Source organism: Sabethes cyaneus, chromosome 2 (genome assembly GCF_943734655.1).
Source record: "Sabethes cyaneus chromosome 2, idSabCyanKW18_F2, whole genome shotgun sequence".
NCBI lineage: Eukaryota > Metazoa > Arthropoda > Insecta > Diptera > Culicidae > Sabethes > Sabethes cyaneus.
Genome location: NC_071354.1, coordinates 83,391,193 through 83,413,781, shown reverse-complemented (window position 1 = coordinate 83,413,781; position 22,589 = coordinate 83,391,193). Strand labels below are relative to the sequence as shown.

The window sequence follows — 22,589 nt, the reverse complement described above, 5'->3', positions numbered from 1 at the left end:
TTATATACATAGATTATAGATTTATTTGGCTCCCCATCTTACGACATGATCCGATAAACTTACTTACCTACTTGTACTAGCAGAGAACCGGGGTGACTCTTGCCGTATCAAGAATTTCTTTCCACTGTATTCGCTCCTGCGCTACTTGTTGCCAATTCGTTGCGCGTTTCGACACACGCAAGACGGTTTCAACCTGGTCAAGCCATTTAGCTCGTTGGCCCTATTTATTTCTGATGCCGGTGGGGTTTTTGAAGAGAACGGATTTCAATGTACTGCCTGCTTGTAACGTGGCCAGCCCACCGTACTCTCCAAACTTTCGACAGGTCTACGCTGAGAATGTCTCTAAGTAGTGCCAACAACTCATGGTTCATACGCCTACGCCACTCTCGCTAAATACGGCAAGTGCACGTCTGTAGTCTTCCATAAGCAAAGTTACTGTCTCAAGTCCGTAGAGGACTACCGGTCTTACTAGCGTTCGGTAGATCGTCAGCTTTGTGCGGTGCTGTATGCTCCTTGATCGAAGCGTCTTGTAGAGGGAAAAGTAGGCTCAACTAGCAGCTTGAATGCATTGTTCAATATCGTTACCCGTATTATTGTCGGCGATGACCATAGATCCTAAATATACCAACTCTTCAACCGCTTCCAGTCTATTTCCGGTCTGATAAACATAATTCCTCCAATTCAGTCAGTTGTTGGCTGCTGCTCTTCAATTTTTTGGACATCGTATACTCGCTGCCAGATCTTGCTCAACTTGGTGTAAACATCGTGCTCACTGTGCTCGTGGACATCTTAATCTTAGACAACCTCCCAAGGTATCTTAGTAGAGTAATTATTCAACATTCTGGCAACATGCACTGCCCACCGTAACGGTCATGCTCTAGCTGTATTTTGAATACTCGGTTCACCGTAGAGTTGCGCAACTTCAGAGTTCATTCTCCTACGACTTCGTCAACTACCTCGAACCATCGCCGTCGACGGTTACACTACTGCCTAAGCGGCGTCGGTTGTCCTCGTCTTCGTTAGCTGGAGTGTACTTTGTTATGGACGTATTTATCTTCAAAGCAATCTCTTCTGCTTTGCGCTTTACAGATTTACGGTCTTTACGGACAGCCAGGCTGCGTAGCTGACTTTTAAGTCCACTAAATGTGCACGCAAATTAATTTGGATGCGCAGCACAGCTTAACGAGAACTTCTCCACCAGAACAAAGTTTTGTTGCTCCGGGTGGCTGGGTGACAAGGATCAGTTCAGCAGTTTATTGACCCCAAGCACCTCCATATTAGCCGTAAAAGGCGAATGACTGACCTGGGAAAAGCTAGAAATAGGGGCCAGTTGGGCTGTAGACAAGCTAAACAGTTCATCTGTCCAGACCCTGCAGTAGCTAACAACTACCAATCTTAACGCTTAAAGACTTTCGCATAATCACGGAACTGCTCACCGAATATTGTCCATCTCTTTAGGATTTAAAGAGAAACGACTTAACTGAATTTTTCCGCTATTACAGCTAGAAAGTTAAGCGCATTCGGCGCATGTTTGGCTACTGTAGAGCTCTTGAGTCTTCCAGGTACAGGTACCTTCAGAAGTTACCTATTAATTTCATACTTCGCCTGGGAACTCAATCCCAAGAAGTCATTGATTTTATTCACCATATAGTACTAATCGGGGACGCGTCTTACAATCCAGTGAACCTAGTGCTCTTCTGACATATGAAGAAAATCTCTTCTACTATGCGCTTTAGTCTTGCGTATTGTTCAGCTACCGCCACAAATGTTCTGGTGACAAGGAGTATGCCATCGACACACCAGACAAATTGATTAGATGTGTTGAAGATCCTGCCCGCATGTTGATATCCCCTTAATTCATAAGACCCCCTGTATAGCGTTATGTTGACCTTTTTGAAGTGCTCTGCGGGATTCGACTGAACTAAACAATTTATCAGAAACCCTCACACAGCAATGCGTAGCATCTGACGTAAGCTTAATCAGTCTGGTAAACTTTCTGGCGTACTATGGGAGTTCTCATCCATGATGTTTCATAGCTCCAGCGTCGTAGCTTGCGGTTGGCTAGAATAGTTCACGTCAAAGGCGCTTGATTTTGGGAACGCCAAAAAAGAGCCTGAACTTTAGCAAGGAGCTAACGATAAGTGTGGTAAAATCCCTAGGTCATGGATGATTGTGCAACTCGAAATAATGATGAACTTAGAACGAACATTGCATTAAGAAACAAGGAGGCGTCAAATCGCAACTTCTCCAAAGGTTCCAGTATGTCATGCTACAACTCTGCATAGCTCTTTACGGTCGATAGAATCATATGCAGCTTTGAAATCAATGAACAAATGGTACTTGCGGACTCGGTATTAACGACCTTTTCAAAGGATCAGCTGCAGCGTAGAAATCTGGTCCGTCGTCAGAACCGTAGCTGGATATTGTGGCACTATTGACGAAGACCCGATTCTGTACCCTTTCGTTTCTTAAATCAGTGTACCTTCCAAGTTCATCATTATTTACAGCAATGCAATCATGCATGATTCGTATGGTGCCCTTCATGCAGTATTTTGTTACACTTCTTGCTAATGCCTTACTAAAGTTCAAGCCCTTTTCCGTGCCCCCAAGAACTAACGCCCTTGGTTCTACCAAACCCAACACTATGGTACTGTCCATCGTTGATCGTCATCGATGACAGCCTGCGGAAGATAATTTGAGAGAGCACTTGGTAGGCGACATAAAGAACGATGATCGCACGATAGTACTCAATTTATGTAGTTCGCACATATAACCCCATTCTGCCGGGATCCACCAATGCTGTTCAGTGTACCAAATTTTTACATCATCTGGTGCATACAGCCTCTCCGAGCCCATCGTACTAAGCTTCGTTCCAATTAAATCCGACATTCCCGAGGATTTATTGCTCGTCAGTTGATTGATGAAATGCTTAACTTCGTAATTCGTTGGGTCTGGCATCTCGTGCACAATATCCAGCAGTTCTTCGAAATGCTACTTCCAAGTTCGATCACCTCGAGATCGTTCGTCAAGATACTAGTATTCTTATCTCGACACATTTCGGGTACAGAGCCGCCTTTACCGGGTGTTTTGAGTAACTTGTAGAATGTTCGTTTTTCCTGAGGTAGCACGTTCTCCCGGAAGATTTGGGACCGCTCCATTTCCTGCTTAGTTGATTTCGAGGTACGATGCTGGTCTAACAAACCAGTCGTTGTATGTTCGAATCTCGGCTGGGTGGTGCTGCTAGATAGAGTCAGTAGGATTTTTGCACTAGCCCCGTAACTGTCCTGTGAATTCTGTCAATAAAGAAGGGTCAAGTCTTAGAAAGGACGTTTAATCCCACAGATTTGCTTTTTTTGTCATTTTCAAGCGCATCTTAAAGCACATTTTAACCATCACGAGTTAGCAGTCCGACTCATCGTTCATGCTTCAATGGGTTTCAGACTCAACGCTACCTAAGTAGCAGTACCGGACGTCGTCGGTCTGTGTATCTGATTGATTTGATTGGAGGTAACTCCAGGTAAACTTGTGTAGGAGTTTATGCTGAAAGAAGGTACTACTTACGGCTATGTTCTTGAAGGTGACAAAGTTGATAAGGTTCAGGTTTAGGGCAGAAGTCATATTTACCCTCCTACTGCGCTCTTCTTTATCACCATCGGAACTGGCGCCATGGCGAGGGGAAGGCTGTGCACTTTGATGATTCGTAACTTTCGAGTATCAGCATTTGTGGCACGAGCGGCACGTTCCGTTCCGTTCCGAGTAAGAACTGTGTGCGTTGAGTCGAAGCGTGATAATAAACCTGCATATGCGAGGACTGAGTGGTCAACACCCAATCCTAATCGCCCGTTTTCGCATATCGCTCATCACTATAAAGGCTGTATCCAACTCGTGGGTATTGTCGCAATTCCGGTAGATAGTATTACCACTCCAAATCCTTCCAGCATATCTGCAACGACCACGAACTTGCGACTCTTCAATACGGTCGGAGAGCATTTCCAGGAAGGTTTCCAGGAAAGTTGAGAGATCAGCATCCGGCTGTCACGCCGAAGGACCATCGTGCACAGTACTGTGTAGAGTCCCACAAAAGCACGGAGACGATGTTCGACCGCTCCTAACATGGAGTTCATACGCCGTTTTGAACTGCTCCTAACATGAAAAATAGATGCTCAGTAGTTCGGATGAATCCCTATTCCCTGTTAGCCTGTGACCAAGTTCACACCGCATTAGATTAACCAATCTTACCTTGGTTACTTGTTACCAAACTAGGAAACACTGAAGGTTTTATTTCATCTCTACGGCCACTGGAGGCATCGATAATATGCATTATCCAATCGTTTGTCAACCAAAAATTTGCAACAGACTCGTTTCCGGGAATACAATGAATACGCTCTGACGCACAGATTTATTATTTTGAGCAAAATCACTACTTTTCAAATTCGAAATTTAAAGACAATTACATTCCGCTTTGCGACCACTCAGTTAGCTTCGAGGTACGATGCTGGTCGAACAAACTAGTTGTCGTATGTTCGAATCTCGGTTAGGCGGTGCTACTAGATAGAGTCAGTAGGATTGTTGCACTAGCCCCGTAACTGTCCTGTACCGGCTGTGGAGTCTGTCGATAAAGAAGGGCCAGGTCTTAGAGAGCCGCTTAAGCCTAAGGCTTTGCTTTTTTTTACTTTCCGCTTTAGACAGACTGTTTAGACTGTATTAATCATTACCTCTGGTTTTATTGTGGTATTATGCTATACTAAGATGATACAAGTCAAAAATACTTATATCTAGCAATAAACCGCAATAAAACTGCTATCAAAGGAAATTTATTGTGGTTGCTTATATTACCACGATAAAACTAGTTGGTTGCGCCACATCTCTTATAACCTTATTATAAGTGTTTCTAGGAAAAGGCGTAGCAATACAATGGCGTACCAATACAAGATTGATCTTATTGTATCTTATTTCCAGGGATTTGCATTTATTCGACCTACATTCAAAAAGCAAAGCAAAGCCTAGGTGCTACATTCCGTTATCGAAACTTGACCTTCTGTTTTTATATGGCAGACTTCGCAGCCAGCTGTTAAAGTACAAGACAATTTCAGGGCCAGTTGCTACGATTCTATTGACTCTAACCAGCAACCAGCACCCGCAACCGGCAATCAGCATTTATTGACATTAAATGATTTTTTCCTCATAGATACAAAATTCAGAAGTGGCAAAGGCTGAAAGGAGTAAATTTAGGATGTAAATTTGATTTCTGTTAAAATAAATCATCTGTTTAGCATGTATAGTCCGACGAACCAATAAAGTGAGTCACAGTCAGCAATTGAGCAGCAAACTACCGTTTATAGTTACTAAACCAAAAAGCACGTCGAGTTCAGCTACTCGTTGCAATCTTCAATCTTTCACTACTGAAAACCTGGTGTTCTTTTGAGGTAACTCGACACTGTTGCGCATCTTCTGCAAACTTCTGGCAGTCTCAGCTCAGACCTCTGTCGTCGCAGCACCCCCAATTGCACCGGGTTGCATGCGTGTACGTACATTGCAGTCGGTGAGTAAGTAAGCACTAACGAAAACTCGAACCCATCAGTACGAGTATGTACACAAGTAGGAGTACGCATATCTTGTACCAGCGATGCTATCTTCGCTCCACTGTTGGGTTGCGTTGGTAGCTTGCCCATCATACGCGCTCACTTTTCCACACTTGTACGGCTTCCGAGAGCTATTGGGAAAACAAACACCTCACGGTCAGCCGTTTATGTAGCAAGGAGAGAGAAAAAAAAGATCTGCCTGAAAGGTGTTAAAATTAGCCAACAATCCTCCTGTTCAATATTTAAGAGCTGACAACCTAGACATTCCAACCGGTTCCTACCTTACCTACCGCTAGTGCTGCTGCTGCTGGCACTTGCCTTGGATCGGGCAGCCGTCGGATTGAATTTCGTCATAATGAAACCGTTTGGCAGCGTTTTTTTTTTCGTTTCGTTCTTTCTTTTTGCCAGTAATTCCCTTTCGCCCACTTGGGTGGATTGCACTTTCCCGTGTTCCCGTTGTTTTGGCTGAGCCCCGTTCGAGTTTATCTCTTGCGCGGTTGACCGGGAAAGTGGCCACTCTAAAATAAACCAACAAAAATATGGCCAAACCAGCAGAAGAAGTACGGTAATTCAATATCTTTATTGGCACTTCTGAACAAGGCTGTTCAAGTTTCTGCTACTTGGTTGGCCGGGCCGGTTTCACGCACAGTGGAGTGAATGAGTGGTTAAAATGCTTTGGGATTATTGTTGCGAACGCTATCAGATGCAATGATCGGAAGTGTTACACCATTTATGATTATGCCTCATCGGGGAATTTACCCCACTGTAACCCAGCTCGGTTCGACATTTTGACTTGTACCCACTACAAGTGCTGTGGAAAATAGCGTCAAAAATCGAGCAGCCATGGCGGCGCGCGTTGACTTTCTGAATGACTGGAAGTCCAAATAATTTCACGCCCAAGCTAGCCGCTGATGCACACCGGAATATCGCCTAGTCTTGTTTGGTACGCCATAATTTGACTACGCCGGCGTTCTGTTTTTGAAGCCATTGCCAACCTTTCCGGTGGTGATCCCGACGGCGGCGTCCCACAGACGCGGACGGTTTGCGGTGTAACATCGATTTTCACACTCAACCGAGCGGTCAATCAACTTCACACCCGCCACCGGCGCGTCACGCGGCAGTCCCTAGCGCTTCTCGCGGCACGGTTAAGTTCGCATGGTAGCTGATTTTACGAACATCGCCACGCCACAATGATGTTGGTGTGTGGCACTGTAAAGTTTCGTTTTTATTGAGTAATTAATTTCCCATTCAACGATATCTTACTTCCTTACTAACTGGTCTGAAATGAAATGGTTCTCCAGCAGCAGTTGCTGAGTGCGTTGGAGGCAGAAATTCAAAACCATCCTGCTGGTAGCACGGCTGGCCACCAAACACCAAACGGGTAGAGAGTGTCTGTTACAGATCATAAAGCTCGACAATGACTCCTCGCTGAATCGTTCCGAACTTGAATAGGGCTATGAAATTATGAAACGAACTGCCTGATCCACATTGTATCAGGCGCGATCATAAACCGCAAATAATGGGGTTTTCTCCCCCGGGGAACATCAAATAATTAAATGCCAATAGCTAATTGCGACTATTAAAGTCAATTTTGTTAGAGTTTGTTTGTTCTGTTGTTGAGTGGCAAGGTTCTATGGTTGAATTCCTCTACCTTGTGTGCTATTTTTTCTTCGTTGTGGCGAAGCCATCGAATAAAATATAATAACTACGATATAAACGGTTATTAACTCATATTTAGTTGATTCAGTCAGATCCTATCGTTCCCAACTATCACACTCCAGTGCAGTGCCATGATCTTTCTTGCCTTATTTAATGGAGTGCCCTGGCTCTACTCCCACAAATAGTTTAATTCATTTTACTATCTGGCAGTAGTAAACAGAGTCCCAAAGCATCCCAACCGCCACCAGTAGTGGAACCCGATTGTATGTGAGAACAAAACTTACACCACAGTTACGGCGAAAACATAAAATTTTATTATCTGTGAACTATTTTTATCTCGGATCTCACTGCACTCTGCGTGCATTCTTTTGGGGCCTGCACCCTGCATTCGTTCGGACGGCGGAAGACGTACCTTACCGTATGAAGTAATATACATACTTCCATTTCGAAAATTTTCTTTTCCTTCAATCACTTGTCAGTTGGGTGGTATCAGCGGAAGGGATAGGGTAGTGGCTGCCTTCCTCTCGTCACTAGCTATCCCTTCGCTTCGCTCGGAACGAAAACAAAACAGTATTGACCTAACTCCTTCGGGTGCCGCTGCTGCTGGTTGACTGCCACAGTAAACATCGAGCTAGCAAGGGTTGGGTGTGTGTAGATGAAAAACGCACATGCCATGCATGCAATAGATTTTCTAAGTCTTCCCCGCTTTACCAGTCCAACGTGCAGGTATCCTAGGTACGGTACGACGACGGTGCCGACAATGTGTGCACCCAGTAGTAGCAGCACGAGTGCCGGCGCGTACGGAAGGAATTACAATAATGCTGCTGTGCTACCGTATACCTTCTTCGAAACCCCGAGATGCACCTTGCCCCAACTTGGCTGTAGCAGCAGCGCAAGCAACAAATGGTTAAGTAATTACTGCATCGAAGAAATTTCCACGCCCATTTTCTTACCGCTGGGTGTTGATAGGGATTAGGCAGAAAAACTAACATCACACCGGGAGCATGTTTTCGATACATGCATGCCTAATTCCCGGAAAGCGTGAACCATTTTACCCGTCTAGTTTGTCGTTAAACCACTACTTCCGTTCAGTTTCAAGCCAGCAAGAATAGCCCGTTCGTGCTAATCTTTGGCGAACGACGAAGGAACAAATCGCTCGATGGCGGAGAGTCGCGAACATGCCCGTTTAGATGTAAATATGTGTGTGTAGCACACATAACACTTATGTTACGGCGGAAATTGTTGAAACTTTCCGCTGTACAGTTGCTGCTGATTGCATGCTTGCTGCGTGTTGACAAAGCATTACAAATAATTATGCAAATGGAATTGGTACTTTGGTGATGAGAGAACGAATGCAACATTTCTGGTTTAATGAAAAAATATATAACATCTGGATTATTACAAGTTTGTTTTACTAGTAGCTGCTGGAAATAGTTGATCGACATAAATAATTAAAAAAATGTAGACTGTCAACTTCTATGCATGTTGTTTGAATGACCTCGCTAATATAAGTAATAGCATATGAAAAAACACTTTTGCTTTAGCGAGTTCATAAACTAATCTGGCTCAGGTCGATTAGCACTCAGTTTTAATCAAAGTGCTGTCAAAGCGTTCAAAATTAACCGAGATTTGATCCTGGCCAAACTGATAGCATTCAGTTTGAGCGCAGAATAAAACTGCCTAGCATTACGCTTAACGGGTCGATCTGTCAAACTGCGTGTATCGTTCATGAATTACCAGTTGGACGAAACCGCATCAGGACTCCGATCTGAAACCCACGATACTATTTGGTTGTGCCATTTTGAAAAGCAGAAAGTGGCTTCCCCAAACATGAAATCAAACGTTAAATCAGTCACTATCCGAATTCTTTTCAAATTTCAAACGGTGCGGTGGGTTACCCCTATTCAAGATTTTATGACATAAACCTACCTACCGTAGTCCTACGTCAATCATGCGGCCATGTCTATAACACACCCATTCTAATTTTGTTCTGACGACAGTACAGGACTGACCTACAGATTGTGGACAAATCATGAATCGAAGTAGTAGTCTGAAAATGTTTGAAAAAAAAACTGTACGAATCAGTGATGTCAGATCTACGGATTTATCAAAAGTTCTACGAATTTATATATTTTCTACAGACCTACGGATCAAGTGCTTGTATTTAAGCTGTGAATAAGCTTAACTTTACTCTTTTCAAAAGATACTAGCTGACCCGACAAACTTCGTGTTGCCACAAATTAAACTGTGTTGTACATAAATCATGAATCTCGGATGACCGAGTTTTTCAAGTTTCTGAGGAGTTCATGGGTGTTTTAATATACAAATTTTCCTCACAGTAACGTAGAAAACAGCTCCCCCCATTGCTTAGCCTGACAAAATAAAGCGAATAGCATTTAAATATTCGCCATCATTACAAACCATTTCGCCGAATACCATTTTGCGGAACACCAACTCTCGGTTGACCATAACGCGGAATATAGAGATTCGCAGAATACCATTTCGCGAAAAACCTTACGTGGGATGTACCACTTTACGGAAAATCTGTTCGTGGAAAGTACCATTTCGCAGGGGTGACCCAACTGAAGGAAAGTCATAGAGGTCAGTAGATCTAGAAAAACCTAGATAGAGATGATCTCTACGGGGGGCATTTGCATAGGAGCGCCCTCCTAAAGTGGGGAGGGGTCCAAATTCACCATAGAAAAAATTCTTGCCTCCAAAAACCTTCACATGCCAAATTTGGTTCCATTTGCTTGATTAGTTCTCGAGTTATGAGGAAATTTGTATTTTATTTGTATGGAAGCCCCCCGTCTTAAAGGGGAGAGAGGTAGTAATTCCCCTTCTAAAGAGAGGAGGGATCTCAATTCACCATAGAAAAAATTCTTGTCTCCAAAAACACCCACATGTCAAATTTTGTTCCATTTGCTTGATTAGTTCTTGAGTTATGCAAAAATTTGTGTTTCATTTGTATGGGAGCCCCCCCCCCCCTCTTAGTGGAGGGAGGGGTCTCTAACCATCATGAGAACCTTCGCTGGCCCCAAAAACCCCAGCGTAAAGATGACTGTGTAGAGAAGGCGATGAAAGGATGAAGAAAAAGTGATAAAAGATGGCGAAAGCAGGACTAAAATATAGTGAAAATAACATTAAAAAACTGAAAGAACGACAAATCAGCAATAAAAAAATTACAAGAAACATAAAAAAGACATTAAGAAGCGTCAAAAAGGTGACAAAATATTTGAAAAAACGACGATATACGACAGAAAGACGAAGAAAAGACGGTAGTAAAAAGTCAACATTTTGCTGTCTTGACAATAAACAGGCTGACAAAAAATGGTAAAAAGTATCAAAAAGTCAACAAAAAACCGGCGATACGACAAAAAAAAATATCCAGAGATAACAAAAAATTAATAAAAGACGACAAAAATACGCCAAAAGAGCAACAAAAAAGAAACAAGAAAAACAGCAAAAAGTCGCCAAAAAAAAGTGTTACAAAATACCAAAAAACAGACGTCAAGAAACGACGACCAGACAGACGCGAATACGATAAAAAGATGGTGAAAAGACCATGAAAATTCGTCAAAAACACAACTGAGAAATGACAAAAAGACAACAAATACGAAGATAAATCAACGAATAGATGGTCATCGATGGCGAAAAGGCAACAATTGGATAATGAAAAAACGACACAAGAACGATAAAAAAGCAGGTCCACCACTAAAAGATGACAAAAAAACAACAGAAAGACAACTAAAGGACGACGAAAAGATGCCAAAAAATAATAACAAGTAGGCGAAAGAATGATGAAAAACAACGAAAAACGACAGAAATATGATAAAACAATACGCCCAAAGATGACAAAGAAGCGACAAAAAATGCCAAAAAAGACAATAAAAACGACGAAAAAAAAAGACGCAGAACAAGTAATGAAATGATGGTGAAACAGCAACAAGAAATTCCAAAAAAAGACTACCGTGTACCCCCGTTGGTATGACCTTCTTTAATCTGAACATTTTTAATCTGTACCCCGGTGGTATGAATGCGTTCACATTAAAAACCGATCAAGTGTCACACACAATTGACCTTAAAGTTGACCGGTAAATTTAAAAAAAAGCAAAAAATCTTAATGCGTTTCCTCTTGCTCAGGAGCTTGGCAATATAGCTCTTATGCAACTTACCCCTCTCTACAGCACTCAAAATAGACCATTTTAGTCGAAACTGCCGAGCCAATTTCGTCTTATACAAACCGAACCTTTAGAATTCGCGCATGTTTGAAATGTTTTCAAAACGTTTGTTTTCGTCAAATCAAAACAACAAGTTCATAGAGTGCGCGTCTTGCGCGTGTGTGAAAATGAATAGAGTTACCAAATATTCAGATTAAAAATGAACTCGCCCAATCTGAACGAGCTGTTTTTCATATTAGTGGGGGTTGAGTGTACTTTTAAATAACGGCATAAAACGTCATTAAGAACAACTAAATGTGACATATTAGAGGATTAAAACTGACAACAAACCGCTCAAATGACACAAAAAGACAATTTAAAGCCGTCAGAAAGACAGATGCTAAAAGGAACGCAAAACGACTAATCGACGTTAAAAACACGATAAAAAACGACAGGAAGATGACAGAATAAGGCAACAAAGTACACATAACAAAAATCTTCTAATTTTATTTATCTAATAAAAGCTGCAGACGATAACAATTCTCTAAGCTACGAATCGTCAAGAAGATTTTTAAGTCATCGGTGTAAACAAGTCGACATCCATTGTCTGTGGCATGAGTTGCGTCATTGAAAAATATAATAAAAAAAAATTGGGCCAAGTACGCTGCCATGTGGTACGCCTGATTCGTTTGTGAATGCAGATGATAAGTCCGATTCAAGCTAGAATTGTGTACCTCTGGTACCTCACGTAGGAATGATTTGAGTCGCGAGACAATCCACTTTGAAGCTCCCAAGCGTAAAACTTATGTTAGCAGTGTAAGGTGATCGATTCGGTCCAAAGCTGCTTTCAAATCTGTTTATATTACGTCAACTGATGCTTCACGTTCGGTTTCCAAAATACAGTTCGACACGAAATCCAAAAGGTTTGAGGTCACGGAACGACCAGACGTACAAATTCATGTTAATCCGAAGCTATGACAAAGAGGCTGTTAGTATAACAGTGCTAACAACTATCTTCTATACACTCAAGTCTTTTTTACACGGTTTTTATGACAATTTTTGAATTAACACGTTTTTTTAACATCATTTTTCGAATTACCACGGTTTTTTACCTCATCTTTCGAATTAATGCGGTTTTTTCAACGATTTTTAAATTCGAGTGGCTTTTTCAGTTACTTTTGGACTAACGCGGTTTTTTACGAAGATTTTTGGATTAACGCGATTTTTTTTACAACATTCTTCGAATTACCGTGGTTTTTTTACAACATTTTTCGAATTAACGCGGTTTTTAAACGGGTTTTTTTACATGCCACGTATCCACAGTGTAAAAAAACACTTGAGTGTATATAAAATTGGTGTGTCGCTTTGCTTTGCCGATTGACTGGCCTGCCGAAAAAACAAAATTAGTGCTAACAACTATTTCGAATAATTTGAATGCAGCTTATGAATTAGTTATGCCACAGTAGTTCTTTACATTCCGACGGTTACCACTCTTGAAGATTGGAAACGTATATGAATATTTCCCGATATTCGGGAATTTACCCTGCAAAAACAATTTGTTAAAAATGCAGCAAAGAGGAACAGTCTGAGTTTCAATGCAACGACGCAACGTCTTGAACGGATTTGATTAAATGAAGTATTATTTTCAATCAAGAACAATACAATACAATAAAACAAATGCGATGAATCACACGTTTAAACAATATGTAGTCAGTTGAGTAGCTCCGTCATAGAAAGACAATTAATGCCTTATGTATTCAGCAAAATCTTATGTATTCAAAACAACAACGAACCTCTGCCGAGGACCCGGGTTCAAATCCCAACCCCGCAGAAGTCACGAATGACCCAAGCTGGTTAAAGTGACTATAATAATAAAAAAAAACGAATCTCGGCTGGGAGATGCTGTTAGAGTCAATAGGATCGTAGCAACTGGCCCTGCAATTGTCCTGTACTCTAACAGCTGGCTGCAAAGTATGTCGTATAAAAACAGAAGGTCAAGTTTCGATAACGGAATGTAGCACCTAGGATTTGCTTTGCTTTGCTTATGTATTCAACAAAATACACACCAAGGGCTGGTTGATATATTTTGTTTGTTCATCTGTACAAGAGAGCAAGAGTAAATTCGAAAAATACATATGCGTCACAACAATGGCGCAGCAAAGGTTTGTGGTGCATGTCGCTAGAAAAAAATTGTATTGATATAAAATTGATCTCATCACTATGAGAAAGTTATTTCTATGTGAAATTCGATCACAGGATGGCAATAATGGGCATTTTAGCGAACTTTTTCAGTAAACATGACAAAAATAAGCGGAAAATGATGTTCATTTAGCCAAAAATTTTAGAAACAACCGGGTGCTGTATTCGACAGAATTCGAAATCAAATTGATTCTTACAATCTCTTATGATCGGGATCCGAACTGCCACTCATCGTATTATTTACGATCAGTGTCGAATCCCGATGCCAACTAAGAAGATAGATTTCTCTTGAATTTTTACAACTCTGATCAGTTTTTGTAATTCAATTAGATAGCGTAGTGAAAAGCTATGGCGGGTTTTATTTATATTAGTTTAGTTTTATTAAAACACATTTCGAGAGTAAAATTAGATTTTTTGTCGCAATCATATTAACTCTGGAAGATATTAGAAATTTAATGATATTCATAAAAACAATGACAGAAAAATATCAACATTGCTTGCAATACATTTAACAAAACCTTTGAAAAGAAGTTTAACGTTACATTCTAAAAGGCCCCACTTCATTAGGTATGAAATTAATCAATGAATAGAGCTCACTAACTAAGCACCCGCCCTCGAGGCCTCGATAGACTTCAACCAAATCGCAACATTGTTGAGCCAACTTATGCCGCAAATTACACACACCATTTGCGGCACTGCCCTGCTTCCCTTACTGCCATAAAGTGACGATTTCATATGTAGCCACCCAAAGTACTGAGAAGGACGATGATTGCGAAGTTCAAAACCTCAACACCCACAGCAATCAGTAGCCAGCCTTAACCTTCCACAGCCGAGTCAATGATTCGTTTCCAACCCAAGGCACTGTGGTCTAAATGCTAGCTTTTACCAACTTCAACATCATCCATCCGTTCGTCCACGTGCTGAGGAAACGAAAGAAAGTAGGTGTACCTACAAGACCTGCAGAATTAATGGGCCCATCAGGAATATTGATTAGAAAGAGCTCGAAAGGATTGTCCTTGGCAATCGGTTTTCTAACTTTCAACTTGCAACTTGATTGATTTATCAACATCTATTATGGTTTCCAGTGCGAAACCGTCGTTAGTCTTGGTGTGGCTTGCTGCAGTACGGGTGAACGTAAAAATTCTGCAAATATCCTTGTACCTCGAAAATTGGTTAGAAATTTGTTCTCGAATGCTCATTTTCCGTCCCGAATTCAATTAAAACAGACAAGTCAATTACATTAAAACTATCGATCGGAAAAAGGCATCCACGTAGCCCATCACAACCGGTGTTGCTGCTCCGATGTCAGGCAGGACAACGTTCCGCTTTTGCCTTCGAGCTGTAATGGACGTAATTTAGTAATATCGTTCCAAAAAGCCTTTCCCCGATTGAGCAATTTCTACCCAAAACACCCCGAAGCCTGGCAGCCGGGTAGGCAGGCAGGCAGTCAAAGCAATTGAGCTACGGAAGGCTGCTATCGTTTGCCACTCTCACCGTAGTACGGAAGCATCCGTTCCCTAAAAGTCTCCTCTCTTCTATAGAAGAACATGAACGGCGACAATCCTTTCATTTTGGATCCAAGCTGGCAAAAACCGGACGCACAAACTTGGGAAAGGAAACAAGGCGAATGGCATTTCACCCGGTACAGATTCTTCACAGCGTGAGAGGTAGCGGAGCCAGTTGGCACTTTGAGTAAACATCGTTGAAGTTAAAGTGAAATTTAAATTACCATCAAAATCTTGCATCTTTTAGATTCAATATACGATACGTAACAGTTTGGAAATCGACAGTAGGTTCAACTCCTCGTATAATTCTTTCATTGGTTTTTTCCCCATTTATTCATTCATACGACCAAAGATCCTTTTGTGTGAGGATGCAAATAAATCATCACTATTGAAAATGTTTGGCATATTTTCCGTCTTTCTCCTAGTGAATAGCGATTAGAGCATGTCGTAAAACATTTTCTATGCGTTCGACGTCGTTACCGATGCATGTCGTCGGAACGTACGACGTCGAAAGTCGAACTTTCCCAGCCAGTACCTAACAAAAACGCCACCATGTACGAAGAAAACATGCCGCACCAACATCGAATCATCGCTGACTGCATCTTCAATATATATACATACAAGCATCGTTTTTTTGCATAATGTTTGTTACAAGCTGACAACGAGCCTTTCCTGACGATGCTGCACACTTGACTTGGTTCATTTATGTCTAATGTGATTTCGGTTTCCAATTCGAACCCTTTCCCTTCCCATATGATATTAATTATAATTTCATTTATATTCATTTCCCTCTCTTTTCTCTGTTTCCCTCTTTTTTACAGAACAAGCGATTCCAACTTTAGTCGGTGCTACTTTTCTCGCGCATCAAAAACCATCTCGTCGCTGCTGGCAGAAAACTGATTTGGTGAACAAGTTTTCTGAATTTAATTTTCGTGCTGTCATCAGCGTCTCATCCGCCGACCGACCGACCAACCAACCGACCAACCAGCCGACCAACCATCGGAGCATCTCGTTAAAGGACATACCCGGTGCTCAGCGGTCCTATAGTGGCACATGTGTCACTCCAGAAGAAACATCACCAACAGCAACTAATTCCTCCGTAGCAGCACCGGTAAGCGGAGTGGAAGCGGAGGTGTCGAGCCAAAGTAGCGAGATGCATGTTTGTAGTCGCTGCAGCAGGAAGCAACGATGAAGATAATCTAATTGAAATTTTGCACCCAGGCTGGACTGGGACAGCAAGCGCAATCTGCGACTACTAGCAGAAGCACACATACACGTAACAACAGAAACACGGAGACAGAAAACATTTCGCCTCATTTTCGGAGCAGAAAATCAGATTCGAAATCACTCATAGACACGTTTTGTCTAGAAAGAATAAAATGACACGAACCGCAATCAGTGTCCTAACGGTGGGACTCCTGCTGCTGTGCTGCAGTACCCGCGCCGATTCCAGCTATTATGGAGGTGCCGGTGTCAGCCCGGCCCCGCACCTGCCAGCAATACCGAAAGATCCGCACTCGCGATGCGAAGAAATCACGATTCCGATGTGTCGGGGCATCGGTTACAATCTGACCTCCTTCCCGAATGAGATGAATCACGAAACGCAGGAGGAAGCCGGTCTGGAGGTGCACCAATTCTGGCCACTGGTCGAGATCAAATGTTCACCAGATTTGAAATTCTTCCTGTGCTCGATGTATACGCCGATCTGCATCGAGGACTACCACAAACCGCTGCCGGTGTGCCGAAGCGTTTGCGAGCGAGCAAGAGCTGGCTGTGCACCGATTATGCAGCAATACAGCTTCAGCTGGCCGGAGCGAATGGCATGTGAAAATCTGCCCGTTTCCGGCGATAGCGATAATCTCTGTATGGAGCAGCCCAGCGAGGACGACGGCAGCCACTCGTCCTCCGGAAGTGGAAGCAGTAGCGGAGGTTCCCACGTCAAACCAACCCGAAAATCTCACGGGTCATCCGCAGGCGGTGCTGCCGGCCAGAATAACAAATGCAAAGGCAAGAATTCAAAAAACTGCCCAAATCCCCCAGGGGAAAGAACAAAAGAGTGCATGTGCCGGTGTCGGGAGCCACTGGTGACCCTGGGGAGGGAAAGCCTACTGCACAACCAAAGTGTCGAAAGGGTCGGCGACGTCATAAACTGCGCGATTCCGTGCCGGGGGGCGTTCTTCAGCCAGGAAGAAAAGGATTTCGCCGGGGTGTGGATCGCGCTCTGGTCCGGCCTCTGCGGCATAAGCACACTAATGACACTCACCACGTTCCTCATCGACACCGAAAGATTCAAATATCCTGAGAGACCGATCGTGTTCCTGTCGGCGTGCTACTTCATCGTGTCCTGCGGCTACCTGACGCGGCTCTTCATGGGACACGACGAAATTGCGTGCGACGGGAAGGCCATCAAGTATCCATCGATGGGCCAGAGCTCGTGTACGATGGTGTTCATCATGATCTACTTCTTCGGCATGGCGTCCTCGATCTGGTGGGTGATTCTGTCGTTCACCTGGTTCCTGGCTGCCGGACTGAAGTGGGGCAACGAAGCAATCTCCAAGCACTCGCAGTACTTCCATCTGGCGGCCTGGCTGATTCCGACCGTACAAAGCGTGTCGGTACTGCTAAGGCCGGCTGTGGATGGGGATCCAATCGCCGGGATTTGCTACGTTGGAAACACATCCGTTGAAAATTTGAAGAATTTTGTTCTGGCTCCATTGTTCGTCTATCTGGTCGTCGGAACGACGTTTTTGATGGCCGGATTTGTGTCGCTGTTCCGAATTCGGTCAGTTATTAAGCAGCAAGGTGGTATAGGAGCTGGATCGAAAGCGGACAAACTGGAGAAACTGATGATTCGGATAGGAATCTTCAGTGTTCTGTACACCGTCCCGGCTACGATAGTGATCGGATGCAGTCTGTACGAAGCCAACTACTTCGAGGACTGGATGACCGGTTTGACGTGCCCGTGCAAAGCAGCCATTGGGATCCGGCAAAAGCCACTGTACTCGGTTCTGATGTTGAAATATTTCATGGCCCTCGCAGTGGGAATCACATCCGGAGTGTGGATATGGTCCGGCAAGACGGTGGAATCATGGCGACGATTATGGCGAAGATTGTTCGGTTCGCCCGATCCAACCGGCGCCGGTCAGGTGCTGATAAAACCACGACCTCCACTCCCGCAACCGTACGCCACATCGGGAATCGGTGTGGGTCCTGGTTCTGCAGCGGCATCCCTACTCGCCACTCCGTACACGCAAACCGTCGGTAGCGTGGCATCCACTAGTCATCACCATCTGCATCATCATGTACTCAAGCAAACACCGCTTAGCCATGTATGACCTGGAGACATTGGCGGCGCTTCCACGCTCACTGCCGGATCCGGCTCGGTGGTAGATCCCCGGGCTGTCTCTGTCGTCGTAACGCTGCCAGGACCACAACCAGGACAAGCCCTGAGCGACTATGGTCCGATATAGTTGACAGTGCGACCAGATACGGCACGATGGATACCTAGCAATGCGAGCGATCAGCTGTGACCCGGACGCGCATAAACGGGGAGGGGCTCCGCACACTACCGCAGTCTCTCATCATCTGCCAGTGCATGTGTGCGTGAGTAACACTTGTGTAGAAGTTAGTTAACGTAGTAGGCGCATAGGTCTGTGTTTAATTTGTACCGATTGTGTAAGGCAGGCTAAAACCAGAAAGTTGTGTGATGTAGATGTCGTTGTTTCTTATTGTAGACACTAAGGACAACCGAAACAAGTAATGAAGCAAGTAACAAAGTGTACACATTTCTATGTATAGGATAGGTCAAATGAAGTCGTGCTGGTCAAAAGTCGCACTGTTCCCTCCCTGTCGCCATTTTCTCCAAAACATCATCCTACTAACTAATACTACTACTATTACTACTACTAACTACAACTACTACTACCATCTAGAACTTTAACGTAAGTACGATGAAGCAGCTCTCTTTCTAGTCCAAAAAAACACACACACACAACTGAGTGTAGAAAACTGATCCATCGACAGACTTTTATACAGAAGTGAAGAACCAAGAAAAAGGCATCTCCTGCCGACTATTAAACGTCAAGCAAAACAAAAGCAAAAACAAAATATTATTCCGATGTTATAACAAACGCATAATTGGTATGTGGTAGCAGCAAAAAAACTAGTCTACTTGTCCAAGAAATTACCTTCTAACTGTGAACTAATAATGTGTTCTTTAGCAGAGCATTCTCGTGATGTCCCGAACTGTAATTTAAGAAGCAAAATCTGCCCATTTAATCTGCAAATAATTGCTCTCCAAGACCGAAGCGGCCACCACTATCTAACAGAAAGCAGTACATTCGAGATTTCCAAAGACATAAATGACAATACTAGCCCGGCAAATAGTTACGAAAACCCATTTCTCGACACTAAATCATTATTTGCAGCGCCCGAAAGTCGCAAAATAAACATCCACGGAAATGCGAGAGCTAACGCATAGCTGAGAGAAAATAAAAATCATGAATTCCGCCATTTCACTGCCAAAATCATTAATTTTCGGTTCACCAACCATTCATAGATACAGCAACGACTCGGGGCCAAAAACGGCATTTTATAAATTCTCAACAACATTCAGCTGACGGCTGGTCAGGCCAGGCCGACCAGCCCGGAGGAAAGCCGCTCTCGTCGCTAGCTGCTAGCCGGTAGATAAATCAGACTGGACACACACATAAATCTAAATTAACTCGGATTAGTCGTTTGGCACAGAGCAAAATTGTCATTATATTCTACCGGCCTACCAGCTGTAGTACGAACTCCGAATGGCCGATGCAAAGAAAATACAACAACAATCGACGGAATGGCAATTTCGTCGAAATGAGAGCAAGCAACGCGGCTGCAAAACAAGAGAAAAAATGAATTCAAGAAATTAACAAGCAGACGAAAAAGAAGTAATTAAAACACTTTTAAAAGGTGCATTTCATGAAACATTCATACGTAATTAGAATTAATTTACTCGTTTATGGTATATAGGGAGGAAAATCTATTGGGCAAAATAGTAGAAGATGAAGAAGTTAAAAGAGAACATAAGTAATTTTTGCTGGTTCATTTTTTTCTCAGTTTTGTTATCTGTCAGACCTTTCGGGAATTGATTCAATTTTTTGTTTTGCTTGATTTTAATTATTCTTAAATCGGACAAGGTTTTGCCTTTGAGCATTTCTTTTTTCGGAAAACAAGTTCAAGCAAGCCTTGGATTTTCTTTTGCTTATTTCTCAAAACTCTCAATACATGACCTAAGTTTACCCGCGCATACCACACACATCACTCGTACTTGGTTTGTAAAAAGCCTACTTCGATTGCCATACCTTCAGTTATTGAAGACTTTCGGTTAAGCATTGTTTATTATGTATGTATAGAAGAAACAAACACACACACACTGCTAGTGAGGAGAAAAACTTATAAACTCTATCTTGTTTATATTTTTAATCACTATTAATCGAACTAGGAAACTTACTTTAAACTGCGTGTACATATCATAATTCTAGCTTAAAGTGAAGAATGTCGAAATAATCTGTTTTGCTCTAAATACCGTCTAAAATTATAATTTGGTAGCTGCTTCTTTAACGGAAACGTAAAATTTAAAACTATCAACGCAAAATCAAACTGTAAATTATTTGTAATTTATTTTCTACTGAGTTAGATAAACCAGCCAATGGTTTTCTGCACTTTTATATCAATTCTATGATGAGAGTGATTGAGCGAGATGACAGCGTTAAACATGCATTTACAGTCAAACAAACTTTAGATATCAAACTTTGCGCACCCCTTCTGGAACTAAGCAGCTATAATTCTACAAAGAAACATCACACAACAGCAAAATCATAAAAATGCAGTATAACGTAGTATTTTCAAACTGGTAAAACGGTCAATTGAACAATGTGATCTAATTTCAGTTCTTCACCAACTCTCTAGGTAACACCGAAAAAAAGCAATATTGCTCTGCAAAGAGTCATGCCACACAGTAAAATCATCTTCAAAATCATAACTGATAAATTGGTAATAGAACTTCTTAATAGATTTTTTTTAGTTTCCAGAGGGCACACCACTTTAGAATCTATTCGAAAACAATAGTCATATATCTACTTATTGTTTGCACCATAAATTTTCGTCTTTTTCTTAAATCTGGCAAAACTTCTATTCTTGTCTAGGACTCTTCGAAAATTTATTTTGTTTTTTCTTTTATCATGGAAAAAGAAACGGAAAACGCGCTAAAAGAAACAGAATAAAGCAAACGGTGTGAATGAAATCTGGTTTTAACAGATACATGGACTGTATACGAATATTTTGAATTATTGAATTATTACTGCAATTATTACTGTATTTGAGCATAATTACCGTAATCATGCGTAGTAGTAATAAGACGTAAGTCGTAGTGTATAAACAAGTAATAACAAAAAGAAGGAAAGAAAAAAAATAAAACAAAAAAGCACACACAAGAGGTACAGAAACAACAATGGAAGCAAAAATTATACAATAAGAAGATTCACAAGTGAAAGGTGAAGCAAGAAAAACAAACTTATATATAAAGTGAAACATATTTTTAATTGTTTAATAAATTATTAAAATAATATGTAAAATCAAATAAAACCTAATTAGATTTTTTTAGTAATCAAACGTGATGACAGCCTATTCTGGACAGGCTAGTGAGCCGTAGAAGTATTTTATGAAGTGAAGTTTGGAAGCCTTATATCATAGCATAGAGCACAAAGATATAAAGGGTGTAAAGGGAAATGCACAAATCACTCCCCATCTCTTCGAAACTAATTCGCTATGACGGCACCGCAGTGGAGACACCTACAGTAGTTTCGAGTTTGCGTGAAGCCAGAATAGCGATTTGTTAAAGAGGGCAAAAGACAGAATATGTCGAAAATAATTTTCACGAATTCAGCTACGGGCAGTTCTGTAGGTGGAAAAGAGGTCGTGCGGTGCCGTCATAGCGAATGGCAACGCGAGAAGTATAATCAAAAATAGTTTTGTTCAGTCTCACACAGAATATCAGCCACGCTGAAATATTTTACTTCACCTTGAAGGTATTTGAGGAAGTCGTCTCTACTGTATTCGATTCAGTGGCTGTTTGATTTCAGGCGTAGAATAGCAGCCGGTCTAATTATCAGTTTTGAACAGCGTGCATCTATTTAAGCTCGGTGTCTTCCTAAGTAAAAAGCCGGTACAATTTCCAGAACGAATTCCCTGGATTACCTTGTCGGCGTTATTCTCAGCGGTCTCTTGTAATTTTAAATCTCCTGAAGCATCTACGGCTACGTCCTCAATCGCCAGAGGTCGCTGGTAGATACAGTCGGACGCAGTCTGCACAGTCGCTTCTCTCATCTGGATATCTGGAACCGGACAAGTAACGATGACTCGACCTTTCGGCCAACAATTTCGAGGAAGCTTCGGATCAACAATGATCACCAAAGCTGCAATCACAATCAGACTCGCCAGGATTA

At 42.2% G+C, this 22,589-nt stretch overlaps 1 protein-coding gene across 1 annotated transcript in view; it reads left to right on the top strand.

Moving 5' to 3' along the window:
* The window catches only part of LOC128734783 (frizzled-2), a 79,383-nt gene extending 57,717 nt beyond the window's left edge, over positions 1-21,666 (top strand). The window contains exon 3 of the mRNA XM_053829127.1: positions 15,927-21,666. Coding sequence (XP_053685102.1) covers positions 16,485-18,440 — 1,956 coding nt within the window. The 5' untranslated portion in view covers positions 15,927-16,484 and the 3' untranslated portion in view covers positions 18,441-21,666. The remainder of the gene's footprint in view (positions 1-15,926) is intronic.
* The last annotated feature ends 923 nt before the right edge of the window (positions 21,667-22,589 follow it).